The following is a 17,034-nucleotide window of genomic DNA, read 5'->3' on the forward strand; positions in this document are numbered from 1 at the left end:
AGGAAGGAAGGAAGGAAGGAAGGAAGGAAGGAAGGAAGGAAGGAAGGGAAGAAAGGGAAGGAGGGAAGGAGGGAAGGAAGGAAGGAAGAAAGGAAGGAAAACCCCAAAACCTACAAACACTCTTTATGAAGAATAATATCAAAAAGTAGACTTTTTAACTAAACAAAAGAATGCAATCTCTGAATCTTCTTAGCTAAATTCAGTCATCAATACTGCACTTTCTCAACAAGGAGGGACTATTACATTCTTAGCAAGACTGTAAGAACCAAAGCCTCAGCTATCACATCTCTTTTGACTTGCTTATTCCCTAAAGTCTTTTTTCCCCTTTTCTGGACCTCTGGATACAAAACAAATAACACTCAAAGCTTCACTCTGGCTCAGAAGTGATAGGAAATTCATACTATACATCTTACTAGTACAATAACCATGTTTAACCAGAAAGTATAGAACGTAAGCAGAGGAACTTGGTGGTAGACAAGAAAACCATGTATTATCATGTAAACTGGTCACTATGGCATGAACATCTTCCAAAAGCCTTCTAAAGTTCATAACTCCAGTTCTAGTGACGATATGTGTGAAGATTAGAAGACAGAGGAAAGACATAGTATACTTTTCCAAAAAACTAAAGAAAGACAAAATTTAAGGAAGCCGACTAAGTATTACCTTCAACATCACAACTTAGGTAGTTGCGTACTTCACTCAAGATGAAGTTAATGTCTTCCTCCGAAGGAATAGGATGTGAGGTGATATCAGTCGGACTATCAGTTGTCCCAGCTATGGTCATCTTTTGCCAGGGCAAGAAGAAAATAACTCGTCCATCACTGGTGGCAGGGTCAAGCAGTCCCATACTCTCTGGGCTGAAGTAAAGAAAAGAGTTACTCATTTCTGAACTGGTACAAGAGAAACTGGTTATATAAATCTCTAAAGGGCAATTTTCATCCACCATTCTTAAGCATCCAAATGACTGCTTTCACTTTCCTTTTCTATTTGAAAACCTATAAAAGAAGAAGCTTAACAAGGATTCCATGGGTACTTCTACTTAAGTACTTTGTTCAGGCACAGAATTTTAATGAATGACAATGGAAGATGATGGTCCCCAAATGGTAAAGAAGGTTAAATTAGAAAAGTCACATTAAAAGAAAAGTTTTATCTTTCATTTTCACACCACCTTCATTTCCAAATATATCTTCTCTCCTCCCAGAGAGTCATCCTTTAAAACAAATGAAGAAGAAGAGGGGAAAAAACAATTTAGTAAAATTAACCCATCAACCAAAGCCAAAATTATATGGAGTGTTCCACAGCCATAGTCCTCCCCCCATCTCTACAACTAAGGGAGAGAGGTGCAGTCTCGTCTTTTGAAAGTCACATTTTCAAATGATCAACTATATATAAATATATACATATATGTGTATACATGTATGTGTGTATAGATATATATATATATATATATTTGTATATATGAATTTTCCTAAAGTCATAAGAATCTATCAAAAGGAAATATTTTTGACATCACTTTTTAATTGTTTTGGTCCCCATGCTTGCTACCTAGAATATCCATATAACATACTGGCTCAGGCCAAATGCCCATGATTTTTAAAGAGATGAATTAGGGGTAGATAGTTCCTCATTCTCTAAAATATGATGAAAAGTTTTCCACTGGAATATTTGATAACCTGTTAGTGAAAGGTCTCCAGAGGATATGCAAAAGAAAGGCTATAATATATACCAGAAACTGATCTGAAATTAAATTCTTCATTCCTTTGGGCATGGGTGTAACCTGTGTCCCTTTATAGCTTTGGGTAATTTCTATTACTACCATGAAACTAAGATAACTTAAATAAATGGTTTCATGGGAAAAGAGATTTCTCCTATTATAAAAATCTCAATAAGCTTGATTTAGCATAGTGCTTTGCAAAGAACAAGTATTTGCAGGATTTTTTTAAATTAAATTGATGCTGAGATAAACATTAGAAGAGAGGGCAATGAATGCCCAAGTAAAGGTAAATTATGCTCACCAGCCAGAATATCCTTCAGAAAACATAGGCTTTTAATGCATATATTTTTATTCATTCACTCCACTAATCAGTATTTATGAAATACCTACTATGTGTCAGGCAAAAAGAAGAAACATTCTGGCCCTCAAGGAATGTGCTCTCTATCAGGGAAAACGTTTAGTATGAAAAACAGCCTCCTACCAATGCAGGTCTAGACTTGCTGTGCCACTTTGAGTCTTAGAGAGCTGCCTGGGAACTTAGAGCCTAAATGACTTAGTGATAGGACAGGTATGTATGTCAGAAGCAGAACTTGAACAAATTAGGAAGGATGGAGAAGAAGAGGAAAAGAGAAAGGAAAAAACAAAGGGAAGGAAATAGAATCCACTAAATGCCTACTATGTGCCAGACATTGTGTTAAGGGCTTTACAAATTTTATCTTATTTGATCCTGACAACAACCCAGGGAAGCAGGTAGTATTACATTATATATTTTACAATTGAGGAAACTGAGGCAAGAAGAATGTTACTTGCCCAATGTTACATCACTCATTAGTATCTGAGGTTGGATTTCCCTGAATAACATCACGAAAAGGAAGTAGATATGAGTTGCTTGGGGTCTCTCAAGTTCATTTTATAGATGAGAAAACCTGCCCAGAGTCATACAGCTAGCGAGTATCTGAGGGAAGATTTGAATTCAGGTCTTCTTGATTCTAGGCACAGTGCTCTACCCACTGCACCACCTAGTAATCTGTTCTTTGCCATTTTCATTTTTGTTCATACAGGTACACCAGTCTTCCATGTATTGGAAAGGCTTTACTGGACTTGTGAAACACCTGTCCTGGGTTTCTACTTTTGGTAAATGAAGCCTTTCTTTTAGAGCTTGAGAGACACCAAGCAACTCATTTTGATCTCCTTTTTATCATGTTTTTCAGGGAAAGCCAGCATTGTTCTTTAACAAAATGCAGAACTTTTTACAGTGATGTTTCAAACATTTGGACCAATATAGCTAAAATCTCACTTTTATTCAGAGGTAATCTAGAAGAAAAAAATTTTCTTACTAGACTTCTTAAATCAAACTATAAGCATTATGCCTATGTGGTGTTCCCATTATGAAATGCACTTGGAAAGATCATATATATGGTTCTCTGAAGACTAAGGGTACCCTTGAAATAATAATTTAAAAAATTGATAATAGCTAACATTTATCTGCTTACCATGTGCCAGGCACTATGCTAAGGACTTTTCAATTATTATCTCATTTGATCCCCTCAACACCGGGAGATAGATGCTATTATTATCTCCATTTGACAGATGAGGAAACTGAGCCAAACAGAGCTTAAATGACTTGCCCAGAGTCACAAAGCTAGTGAGTGTCTCAGGCCAGATTGGAACTCAGGTCTTCCTGACACCTACACCAGTACTCTATTTATTGTACCACCTAGCTGCTCAAAATATTTGCTTCAGATCCAAGGCTATAAGAACATTTCTGTGCAGGTATTCCTATCTGAGAAGCCATTTTTCATTTACTGAAGCATTCCATTGAGTGGTTGGTGAGGTGGGTGGCGGTCAGCAACATTCCTCAGCAGGAGAACATTCCTGCTACAACTCCTCTCCTTGCTGAGAATCCTGACAAGCATCCTATCAAGGGAAGCAGAGGAAAAGTAGCTGGACTGGACAAAAGGCATCAAAGTATTTACAGAATTTTGCCTATTTGGTTGGTGGTTCTAGTTCTAAATGCCATTTGCTTGGACGCTTGGGAAAGGGAATGTCTGACTGAAGTTCGGGATTTTTCAACATCAGGTGTGGTTTCAACTGTGAAGGAGCTGATTTTTAGAAGAAAAGCTGCTCGGTTCAGTGGTTGGGAACTTGATACTCATAAAGTCATAGGCCCATTATCTACATGGACTGAGCATCTTTCTGTTGCTCTGTAGCTGCAGATTATAGCTCTGACCTTGTCCACCCATACACCATATATAGACTACTGGTTAACGGGGGACACAATCAGAGAGCTGAATCAGAGCAAATATATCACAGATATTCATATAATATTAATGATAACATCGTCGTCATCATCAACAATAACAACAAAGTTCATAGTGGACAGAGCATCAGAGGCAGGAATACATACCTTTAAGACCTGTCTTTGCCATTTACTAAGCTGTGTGGACCTTGGTAAAATGAAGGGTTTGGTTTAGATGGCCTTTAAGGATCCTTCTAGCTCAGAATCAATGCTCCTATAATATAGTTATCCCTTCCACATCGTGGGGATTAGGGGGATAGTACCCCCACAACCTGGAAAATCCACATAAAATTTTTTGGCCCTCCCTGCACACCAGAGAAGCAGTCTAATTTTTTTCTTTTTCTTTTGTGGGGTGTTTACAGTACCTTATTGTAAAATTTGGGTTGATATTATACAATACTATACCTATATTTTATACATTTCTGAGTTTCTAAACTTCTTCCGTGTCATCTGCTGGCCTTTGTGTGTGGTCTGTTGCTTCTGCAAAACTCCTCCCAAATTCCCATTTAATTTCTTATGCTGACCCACGATACATGGTGATGTTAAAGGGATAACTGTAAACAATTCACATTTATATAGTACATTAATGTTTAGGTGGCACAGTGGATGGAGTGCCATGCTTGGAATCAGAAAGACTATCTTTCTGAGTTCAAATCTGGCCTCAGACACTTACTAGCTGTGTGATCCTGGGCAAGTCACTTAAAACTGTTTGTCTCATTTTCCTCAACTGTAAAATGAGCTGGAGAAGGAAATGGCAAACTACTCCAGTATCTTCGCCAAGAAAACCCCAGATGGGGTTGAAATAGTTGGATATAACTGAAAAACAACTCAACAACAACAATTAAGGTTTTGCAGAGGACTTTTGCCACAAAATTCTGTGAAAAAGGTAGTGAAACTTATCATCTCCACTGTACCTATGGGGAAACCAAGCCTTGCAGATTAAGTGATTTGCCCATGACCACACAGTTAATAAGTGTCTGAGACATGATTCAAACTTGAATTCTTGACCTCAAGTCTAGCACTCAATCTACTATACAGCCTCAGTCAATATTCACTCAGTAAATATTTATTGTTTTCTTGACCTACCACTCATAAGTTGTAACGTATTGTAGAAGATACAAAGAAGCTGCTAGTTACTACCTGCGTGGCCTTGGGTAAGTTACTTGACTTTTCTTTGGTCAGTTTTCTTTATTTGGAAATGACAAGTAGAAACTAAGTCTTCTTACACCTCTGATTTCCATGATACAGCTCCAAATAATATGACCTGGAAAGTAGCGTGACATAGCTGGATTTTGAATCAGAAAAAACCTGAGTTTGAACACTGACTAGTTGTGGGACCATAGGTAAATCACTTAACCCTTATGGACCTTAGCTTCTTCATCTGCAAAATGGGAATACTAATACCTATAACATCTACCCCACAGGATTGTTTTGAATCTCAGATGAGATATTATATTTAAATGCTTTGTAAATTGGATGACAAACATTAGCTATCATCACTTTTAGCTTTATGATTAAATTTTCCTTCCATATTTGTATGGTAAAACATTTTTTTGTCATTCTAGAAGAACTCAGACAGTATGTTTTATGTGTACACACACACACACACACACACACACACTTTATTATTTCAAAGAGATACTCCCTGAGAATGTCAGGCACTATGAAATGGGGAATTAACTTTTTCAAGCTACCAGGATACATATTGTTTCGGCAAACTCTTTCATTGAGCTGCACGGGTTAATACTTCATCATAATATTTTCAATGGTGCACATATACTGACTCATTAGCAACAATAGAACCAAGAACATTATCTAGGATTATATTTGTGCGGATAGTTGCTTTATATTGTTATATTCTTAAAATATACTGCCTTTTTTGGTTTAAATACTTAATTATTAACTGAACATTCCATATTTGGTAACTTGAGTATTAAATATCACTATAAAATGCAACCACCAAATCCTTTAAAACTGTCAAAGGCAGTAAAAAGAATTTTAAAGGGTGAAGGTGATGCTTAACAATACACTTATATAACAGGGAACAGGTGAGAAGCAATATACCAACTACCTAAGTAAAGACATATGTCTTGGGCTTTGAATTAATGAGAGGAAAGGGAAGATAAAGCTATTAATGATGGATATTAAAATTTAAGAAGCCACTAGGAAATACTCTAGATCAACTTTTAAACTGACTAATTCATACCCTTATTGAGAGAGAAAAATCTGTTTACAATGAAGAAATAATTTTATAAGATTATGCTAAAGTTTTACAATGGATGTTCCCCCTAGTTAAAATCTGCACCAAGGAGAGAGACATAGACCCTGTCCAATGTACATGAATCATTTTGTACCAAGAGGGAAAGCTTGTTGTTAATTTATGTGTGTGTCTGGGTCTAAAAGCAATGAACACTTTTCTCATGCAGACCAGTGCTTTGCTGAAGTAGCCTAATTTAAACTGAAATCAATTTATTGTTAACTACTTAGCAATCAGTGGGATAGCTAACAAAGAGTTTTTTGTGAGGATAGACCCAGTTTAGGAAGAACAAAATAACATAACCACTAATCAGTGGTAGGAAGCATCTGCTGAAGAGATATGGTTATTCAGTTACATAGATTTCAGTCTCATAATGCCTTTGGCGAGAACATTGTAGAAAGCATGACGTGGGGAGTTCAAGTAATTTTTAAAAAGGATTTTTTTTCAAATTTTCTACCTTTCTTTTAGAAATGAGAAGAGTGCACTCCCAACTACCATTTCTACACTGACTTTGTAGTTTACGTAAGATGATGGCACACATAGCACATTACTTAGGTTCTTCCTAAGTTTAATAAATTCTACAATAACATGGCCAAAAGAAGACAGTCTTATAATCCTCTAAGCTCTGTAGGTAGTAATCGGAAAATGTGAAGGGAAGACATACACCTCACTGAATTCCCAAGCTGATCTAATTCTGGCCCAGCTCTTGGAGCTGGGTTGTCATCAGTCTGGCTGAGGGCTTCCCCAGACAGTTCATACCAGCCCTGGCTCATGTCTAAGGATGTCGGGGAAAATAAGTTTGAGTCAGATTAGTGTGATGACTCATGAATTGGCAGGCCCAGAGTTCAAATTCAATGTCCTGTTCCTCTACCCCACCAAATAGAGTGACCTTGAAAACAAAAACAAACCTATCTTCCGTGGATCCACAGAACTATAAATTGACTATCTGCAATCACTACTCACAGTGAATCCTTTGGTCCTAACCTATTTTCAAAAGCATGGGACTTATCTGGAATTAAACTGCCTTTTGAAACTGATAAATTGAATTAGACTGGTTGCATTCTGTTCCCATAAAGTTTCCAATTCAGGCAACAATGAAGATTTCCAAGATTGCTTCTGTCACCTTAATCAGTATCATATTTCTGGTCATTGATTAATGTCTGCATGCATTTGGGGGGGGGGGAGGAAAGAACTATATAAGGTAATGAATGCCTCATGTTCAAGGTTATTACAACATAACAGATTTTTTTAATGTAATGAAAATAAAAAGATCACTAATCAGAAGGTAAACTTTCAGTACCTGAAAGATCACAGAAAATCCTGGAGATTATTTACTGAAGCAAACTCTTCATTGAAAAAAAAGGAGTGGGGGTGGGGGGGATGGGATAAGGAAGACTACTAAGGCAGAACACTACATACTCTGTAATATGTTTGTGCTTAATTATTTTTCCTTAATGTTCCAGGAGGGATTCAATCTGGAAGGTAAGAGATTTGATGTTTGTTTTTTTTCCAACCATGATTGTGATACAAATACAAAATGCATCCATAAAGTATTTAAGCAGGTAAATATTAGACCCAATCCAAAGAAGTTTGTTGTTTTCTAAAGAATTAAAATGCAGTAAGATACTTCACCTATAGGTGGCGCAGTGGATAGAGTACTGGGCTTGGAATCAGGCCGACAAGAGTTCAACTCCAATCTCTACTAGCTATGTGACCCTGAGCAAGTCACTTAACTCTGCCTCAGTTCCTCACTTATAAAATGAGCTGGAGAAGGAAATGCCAAACCACTCCAGTATCTTTGCCAACAAAACCCCAAATGGGGTCACGAAGCATCAGACACGACTGAAGCAACTCAATTAAGAAAAAATTGTAAGCTCTGTAAGGGCAAGGACAGTTTCATTTTGTCGTTGTATTGCTCAAACCTAATGCAGTACCTTGAATATAACAGGCAGTTAATAAATGTTTATGGAATAAGGTGTATGGCCCCTCTCCCCCCTGTCCCCAAGACTTTCCTTGCAGTGAGACCGTATCCAACTCTGCCCAAATCTCTCTGTCACTCTCTGTCTCTGTGTCTATCTCTCATGTAAAACACCATAATACCAAGAACAACCTAAATAGATATTTCAGTCTAAAGGAAGAATTCCTAAACTTGGTTAAATTGAAACAATTCCAGTATATTCATGTTCAATGGATTATTCTGAGCAAATAAATATACAGGACTGACTACTCTTATAGAGAGATCACAAATCTCTACCCCTAAGAAGTTAATCTTCTCATAGTTGGCTAAGAACTATTAGACTACATTTATCATCTATTCTACTTTTCTTTTTAAATGTAATTTTAAAAATGTATCTTAATAGAGTTGAATATCTAAATGAATCCTTTTTGTTTATATATCATAAGAGAACAGTTTATTACATTTCCTTCTTTTTAAGTAGCTAACCAATTCTACTTATTAGGAAAGGTGAGTCAAAAGACAAATCTAAAAAATTATGGGTTGTCTTTGGGGAATTTCACTCATTCTAGCTGCAAACACCAACTAGCGCAAAAGGTTGATCTTGGAATCTGGTTACCTGTAATAACCAGGCATCACAATGTGTACCCCAGCACTTGGCTGACAGATGTTTGTGGTGGTCTGATTATCCATTTTGCGCACTGTGTCTGTGAAAGGTCCCGTAGCATTGATAACACATTTGGCTCTCACTTCAAATTCTTGCCCTGTGAAAGAAAACAGCATCAATCACAGATCCCATTTGTTTCTCTGCTCACTGATGTTTTGGATTATTAATTTATCTATTAACTTAACCTATGGTGAAGTATATTGTATGCCACATTAAGTGACATGAGCAGCTGGAATCACTGAAAAAGCAGTGCAAAAGGTTCCCATATGGGTTATTTTATACACACACACACACACACACACACACGCACACACACACACAAAATGAAGCAAAGAAAATATGTCACTCATTTCATGTGGGCTCCCATTCTAATTTGCTGAAATATCAAGTATTAGAGAACCAAATCCCAAGAAACCACAATAAGAAAATAAGCTGTTTCCTTCTTTAAAATGAACTTCTAAAACAAGGATGCCATCAGATACTTTCAGAGCATTGGTTTTGCTCAAAAGAAGGATTTGGTTATGAAACCTTACCCATACTGCCGAAGAACCAGAACATGAATGAAAGCCTGACAGAAGTTAAAGACACCACTGTGCTTTGCAAATGCTCTGTCTATGTCATCTAAGTGATATTTAAAAACTCAACTTGCTTATTTCATTTTATTCATAACATGCTTCTGTGAAAGCATTCTTAGCTGAGGGAGTCTTACCTGGGGATTTTTTTTTTAATAGCAAGCCCTCCTCCCCCTGAGGAAAAAAAAAATCAGTGAAACCTATAAAGGCAATTTTTCCTGTTCAACCACAGTTAGAGAGTAAGGAATGGTATTAATGTGATTCTGAAATCTAGCTTGAATGAGAGTGAGGTGATGGACAAAACTGTAAGAATTCAATAATTAGATGAAGCAAAGACAAGCAATGCACATACCTGTTAGCATATCCCTGCACTGTGCACCACTCACACGCAGCTTCCCAGTATTTGGGTCCTTCTTCTTCAACAAATTCCTCACTTCAACATAATTGGCCGTGGCAGCCCCATACCTGGCAGCAGTGAGTGCAATGGCAAGGTTCATCCTTGCATCATTGTGTTGTCCTGCAGCAGGGGAAGGAATCAAAGGAAGGACATGAGTCACCTCGAGCCACTGACTTATGGTATGGATGTATGTCACAACAGATCTGTCACATCTGTCCCTGTCACCCAGAATATACATGATGGCTGGTCAGATCCATCAGGGATTATTTACATGGCCTATTCTAGGTCAGGGCATTACCCTGCTATTTAGCACTAGCAAATGCAATATTATACCCCACAGAGATAGATAACACCACTGTTCTGCAGAGCTGACATCAGTACCCAAGAAAATTTAAAAAACTCTAATTATTATCCACCACATTTTAGGATAAATATACAAATAAGCCTTCCCTTTGATCTTCCAGAAGGGAAGTAATGCAAGAATTTCAGAATATGAAATACCTTCTATAAGATGGGTTAGCAATTTTGATGAGCATAAGTTCTACCTTATATTAAAAATCCTTTCAATAAATATGCATTTACCAGATGCTGACTACCTGCAAGACACTATGCTAGGCACTATGCAAGATACAAAATAAGACATGGCAAAAAATTGAGCTTTCCAGGGACCTTTTCTCTAAAATTTCAGGTTTTCCATAAATGAATTTTCTTGATTGAGTTTTAAGTTCAGGGTTTTTTTTTTTTTAAAGTGTATCATCTGAAGAACTTCCCATAAAAGCTAAGACATTAAAAAGAGCAAAATTTAATTACAGAACAATTCTTACCTGTATTGTTAAAGATTTATTGCTGAAAAATCCTAGTTAAAGAAAACTAAAGTGCAGGAGGGAGGGAAAGGGGAGAGGAAATGATTAATCACTTTAAAATACTGACATCACTGGAGACTTTTTCTATTTATTATCGCCACTGAAGTTAACGCTGACCAGGAAGAATTACTCTACATTGCAGGGGCCAGGTTCAGTGTGCCCTGAATAATTAATTACTTGGTACTAGATGTATTGAAGCAGGGTTCAAATTCCCACATGTTGGGATGAGCTCTATCAAGATAATACTGATAAAGGGAAGAATTTGTAATGGATATTGTTGTTGATTTATGTTACCAGACTACCAAACATTTAGTATAAATGGTTTATGTAAAGTTTCTTCCTTGTGATTCTGTCTGTGCAATGCAGAACCACCACACAAGTAATCCGTTCTCTCTAAAAGGGCAAAGTTATAAAGATAGAATCAATGGTTGAGGATGCTGCTGCCCCCTCCCTACAAACACCTTATTCTAACAGGACTGAACTGACGTAGTTGGCTAGAAACACCCTTTCTTACTCCATCCCAACCCCAAAATGAAATGTTATACTAAGTGCAGAAAATATGTTAAATATTCTACACATAATATAAAGAATTATTGAATTGGACAGAAACCACAACTAGGAAAGTGATAGACTTTGGGGGGAAAATAACTTTAGCAAAGGGATGGAGAGTGGGCAGAAGAGACAAAAAAAAACCCCTAATTATAAGGGTACAAAAAAGAAAGTTTTCTTTAAAATGTGAGACTCTACCTATATGTACAAAAATATTCATAGCAACTCTTTTTGTGGTGTCAAAGAATTGGGAATTGAGGGGATGCCCAATAATTGGGGAATGGCTGAACAAGCTATGGTATATGATGGTGATGTATGACTATTGTGCCATAAGAAAGGAGGAGGGGATGGTTTCAGAAAAACCTGGGAAGACTCAGGTGAACTGATGCAAAATGAAGTTAGTAGAAGCAGGAGAACATTGTGCATAGTAACAGTAACATTGTAACAATAATCAACTATGAAAGACTTAGTTACCCTGATCAGTACAATGATCCATGACAATTCCAAAAGAATCGTGATGAAAAATGCTATCCACCTCCAGAGAGAGAACTGATGAACTCTAAGGGCAAGCTGAAACACATTTTTTTTCATTTTCTGTTTTTTTTTTTTTCACTAGTGGAGTCAAAGGATGGGGTGGAGCGCAAAACATGGCTAATATGGATTTTTTTTTGCATGACTTCACATGTACAATGGGTATCACATTGCTTGCCTTCCCAATTGGTAAGGGAGGGGCTGAAGGGAAGGAGAAAATTTGGAACTCAAAATTTTAAAGTGAATGTAAATTAAAAAGGGAATGTAAAAAAATAAGAATTAAAAATAAAACGTGAAGCTGTTAGGTGATGCAGTCAATAAAGTAATAGAATTGGAATCAGGAAGACCTGAGTTCAAATCCAACCTTGGACATTCAATAATTATGTGACTCTGAACAAGACCCTCAGCCTCAGTTTCCTCATCTGTAAAATAGGGATAATAATAGAACCTATTGTGAGGTAGATAGGGTTGTTGTAAGGATTAAATAATATAATTATGTAAAGCATTTTAAAACTTTATAACATTATACAAGAACTGTTACTGTTATTGCTATTTAAAAGCATTATCAATTAAGCACTAGGATCATGTTATAGTTTAAGAAACAAATTTAGATTAATTGACCTTCAGGCCAAAATAATTACCTAAATGGTAACAGATAGCCCAGCTCCCACATACCTATTCCAGCAAAAACATAAAATTCCTCTCATACCAAATAATGATCAAGAAATCCAGAAACAACCATAACTGATTTCTTCTACACTAGGGCCATACCAAAAGTTGCAGAGAAGCCCACAGGCAATAGGAAAGCAGGCTGCCGGTACAGCTGATGACAGTGAAGGCAAACAAGTGGGCAGGCCAAATTGTAGCACCAATTACACCTCTACAATGCTCAGAGACCAAGACTATCTAGAATCCAGAGGATTCAAAGTCTTTAGCGCTCTGTTCTAAAACTCCACTGAGGGCCCTGAAGACCCAGGACTCTGAACCTCAAAGATCCAAGAGGCCTTGACAAAGAGAGGTGGAGGTCAATACAAGACCTCATATGACCCAAAGCAAAGATAACTACCCCCATCTTCAAAAATAAAAGCCCAGCAAGGGGCAGATCCTGGCCTTTAGCTGAAGAACTAAAGCTAGAGTGATGATTAAGCTGAATAAAACACTAATCACTATAAAAAAATCATTGTAGACCCAGATGCACCCAAACCCAAATTATGAGGAAATACCTCCGTAACAACTACAAGCAGAGACTCAAAGTGAGAAAAAACATGGATTTTCTACAAGGAACATGGGGATATCTAGAAGAACTAAAGCAAGAGACTAAAAAAAAAATCCCTGGAGGAAATAATTGGAAGAAAAACAAATAGCAAAGAACAGAAAGTAATATGAGACAAAACAAAAAACTTACCCATGTAACAGACTTTCTGAAAATTAGAATAGTCTAAATGGAAATCAATAAGTCCATGAAGCAGAAAGAACTATTACAACAAAATCAAAATATTTAAAAAGAAGAAAATATAAAATATCTAATATTAAAAATAGCTGAACTGAAAAACAGGCCATGGAGAGATAATTTAAAAATCTTTGGACTCCCTAAAAACTATATATATATCTATATATAGATATATATATAATATAATATATATATTAAAGCATAGATACTTTAGATTTATGATTATTCTTAGAATCAGAGATTATGGTAAAAATAGAAAGAATCCTCTAATATCTTCCTGAAAGAAACTTCCCAAAGTCCCAGGAATATCATAGTCAAATTGAAAAGCTTCCATGTCAAAGAAAATATACTCCAAGTATCCAGAAGGAAGGACTTCAGGTACCAAGGAACCACATTCAGAATCACATGTGACTTGGCAGCTTTTGCTATATATGGCAAGAGAAATAGTCTTACAACCAAGAAGAGTTCACTTTGTGAGCATAATCCCCATAGGGAACAAAATGGACCTTGAATAAAAAAGGACTTTCAAGCCTTTCTGATTAAAATTTAAAAAAAAAAAGAAAAAAGAAAAAAAAAAGACCAGAGCTAAGCAGAAACTTTGAAATATAAGAGTCAAGAGAAATCTAAAAAGGTAAATTACTTGAGTATTTGGAAGGGGCTGTATAATCACATAGTGTTAACAATCTAATAAATAGCAAGTATCCCTTCAAAACCTCACTATATTTAAAGGAGACTGAAGGAGTTAAATAAGAAAAACAAAAGACCTGGGAATAGATTGATACTGATCTAAGGGTTTTATGAAGGGAAAGAGAAAGGGTGGTAAAAGGAATATGTTGATGATGTGAGAGAATGGTATGGTACACAGTATTTCTCATAATTGGGGCTATGTGAGAAGACTATACAAAGTACAGGATGAGGTGGGGGTACTGGATTTCAGATAAACCCCATGTCTATCTGAAATAGACAAAAGATGATTGAATATACACAGAGTTTGATATAGAAATATATCAAACAACATCAAATACATCAAATCATTCCTCAGACAGTAATAGCATGACCATGGGCAAGTCATATAACCCTTCTCAGTCTCATTTTCTCATCTATAAAATGGGAATAATTATAGTATCTACCTCACTGGGGTGTTGTGAGGATCAAATGAGATAACACATAAAATGCTTTGTAAATCTTCAAGCTCTGGGGCAGCTAGGTAGCACAGTGGATAGAGCACCAGCCCTGAAGTCAGGAGGACCTGAGTTCAAATCCCGCTTCAGACCAAACACTTGACACTTACTAGCTATGTGACCCTGGGCAAGTCACTTAACCCTAATTGCCTAAAAATTAAAAAAAAAAAATTTTTAAATCTTCAAGTTTTAAATAAATCCTAGCTATTGTTATTATTTTCCAACATATTTAACATTAAGTTTTTCCCATTTAAGGATATTTTATGCAATAATCTCCCTTTTTATGACATACTATAACACAAAGTACCATACTGTATATGTCTCCCATATTATTTCTACCTCTAGGCACAAAATTTATGAAAATAAAACGGGTCACTAGAATACATCCATTTTGCTAGTAAAGGGATTACTATAACACAATCAAATTTAGATTTTCAAATAATGGTTTCTTTAAAGCAAAGATAAGCAGAACTATTATTTCATTAATGAGAAATAGTTTCATGTTGATGTCTGCATCAAAAAAGCATGATTTAACTATGCAAGTCTGTTTCCTACTGTGCGGCTGTTCATTTTCTCTTGCAATCTGACATATGTGCACACGTGTTTAAAATTCACAGGGTAGGAAGACACTGTACAAGAAGGGTCTATAATTGCTTCCAATGGGTTTAATCTTTCCTCATTGTTTAAAACAAAACTAATACCCACGTGTGTGTCTGTTGTGGGATTGAAATGAATAAGAAAGCTATGGCTTCATGTAGGAGAGACTAATTTCAACAAAAGTGTTCTAAATAAAAACCTCAAGGTTTTTCTAGTAATTAAAATGGAAATCACATTTTTTTCAGATAAAAAGTTATATTTCAAGGTTTTGTTTCCCTGTTCTCTTAAGTGAGTTAAATACAGAAGAATGGGACGAGGGAGAAGATTTCACGTGCAGAGGCTGTGAATAAAGGAGGGAAGGTAGCTGGTGACCTCAAGAACACAAGTCACTTAATACAACTGAAAGGGAACTTTCTGTAATTTCCCATGGAAATCTCATCAACAATCAAAATTTTGAAGCGCCCATTTACAGTAGAGTGCCCAGGTCTATACTAAACCATGTACCTAGAGGGTGCTGCAAAATACTCATCCTTGGAAAAATCTTTTAATCAAAGCTATGCCTGTTTACACTCTTCAGCAGAAGATACTGCCATAGGAAACATCATGAGAATACCTGTACAGCTAGGATTTATTAAGTGCCTATATTGTATACAGAAAACGTATACAGAAAAGCACAAAGAAAAGCAAAAACAAAAAAGCAAAAACCTTCAAGGGGTTCTTATTCTACTTAGGAGCTTAGCACAGTACCTGGCACAGAGTCGGTACTTAATAAATGTTTATTGATTGATTGAGTCAGCATGTATAAAATACAGAGTACACAGGTCATCTTATAGGGGCTGCTGAATGACAGTAAAGACCTCCTGCAGAGGGTGGGATTTGAGTTTAGTCTTGAAGGAAGCCAGAGAATTAAGAGTCAGGTGAGGACAGAGATCATTCCAAGCATGGGGGTTAGCCTGTATAAGAGCACATACACAGAAGGTATAGTGTAATATACAAGGAATCACACATAGGCAGGCATGGATGGGTTTCTGACTGCATGGAGAGGAGAAGAATATAAAAAGATTGGTAAGGTAGGAGGTGGCCAGGTTGTGAAGAGCTCTAAATTACAAAGAATTTTATATTTCATCCTGTACATAGTAGAGATTTCATTTTATTTATTTGTTTGAACTAGTTTGTTTGTTTATTTATTTATTATAGACCAACCTATACTTTGGGAGAATCACTTTTGGCAGCTGTACATAAGATGGAGTGGAGTAGAGAGAAACCTGAAGAAGTGAGACTAGTTAGAAAGTTACTGCTATATTCTAGGCAGGAGGCATGAATTAGGGTGATAACTGTGTAAGTGGAGAGAAAGGGAGGTACATGAGAGAAGTAGACAAAGAAATGATAAAATATGGTAAGCAATTGGACATGTGCAATAACAGAAATTGAGGATGATACCGAGTTTGCAAACTTCAGTAACTAGTAGAATGGTAGTGCCCTGGATAGTAATAGAGAAGTTCATTAAAGTTGATGGATTTGGGGGAAAGAGAATTGTTTGTTTTCAGTTTGATATGCCTATGGGACACCTATTTCAAAATGTCCATCAGGTAGCTAATGTAATGGGACTAGAGATTAGAAAAAAATATTTGGCCTGGATAAATAAATCTGAGAATCATCTGTATAGAAATGATTACTGAACCCACTGGAACTGATGAGATCATAAAGTGAAAGAGAAGAGAGAAAAGAGGAGGGGGCCCAGGACCAAGCTGTAGAGGACACCTGGTTTAATGAATGTGACATGGATGAACTTACTGCAAGAGACTAAAGCAGGAATAACCCGACAGGGAGGAGGAGAACCACGAGAAAGGAGGGTCAGAGAGGCAAGAGTAACTACAAGGAGAAGGTGGGCAGCAGTGCTAAATGCCACAGAATCATCAAGTAGGAGTAGAATTAAGGAGGGGACATTAAATGCACAATTAAGAGGTCACTGGCAACTTAAGAATTTTGGTTGTTTGATAAAG

General features: G+C 36.6%; 1 protein-coding gene across 7 annotated transcripts in view; it reads right to left on the reverse strand.

The window, feature by feature from the left end:
- LOC114045814 (glycerol-3-phosphate dehydrogenase, mitochondrial) overlaps window positions 1-17,034 on the reverse strand; it is a 197,641-nt gene that overhangs the window by 31,973 nt on the left and 148,634 nt on the right. For all 7 annotated transcript variants that reach the window (XM_027865997.1, XM_027865996.1, XM_027865998.1 and 4 more), the window contains 3 exons: window positions 9,816-9,980; window positions 8,844-8,988; window positions 664-857 (listed from right to left, as the gene is read on the reverse strand). In XM_027865997.1, the coding sequence (XP_027721798.1) occupies window positions 664-857; window positions 8,844-8,988; window positions 9,816-9,980 (504 nt within the window). The remainder of the gene's footprint in view (window positions 1-663; window positions 858-8,843; window positions 8,989-9,815; window positions 9,981-17,034) is intronic.

This window comes from Vombatus ursinus, unplaced genomic scaffold, assembly GCF_900497805.2.
Source record: "Vombatus ursinus unplaced genomic scaffold, bare-nosed wombat genome assembly UNPS02014779.1, whole genome shotgun sequence".
NCBI lineage: Eukaryota > Metazoa > Chordata > Mammalia > Diprotodontia > Vombatidae > Vombatus > Vombatus ursinus.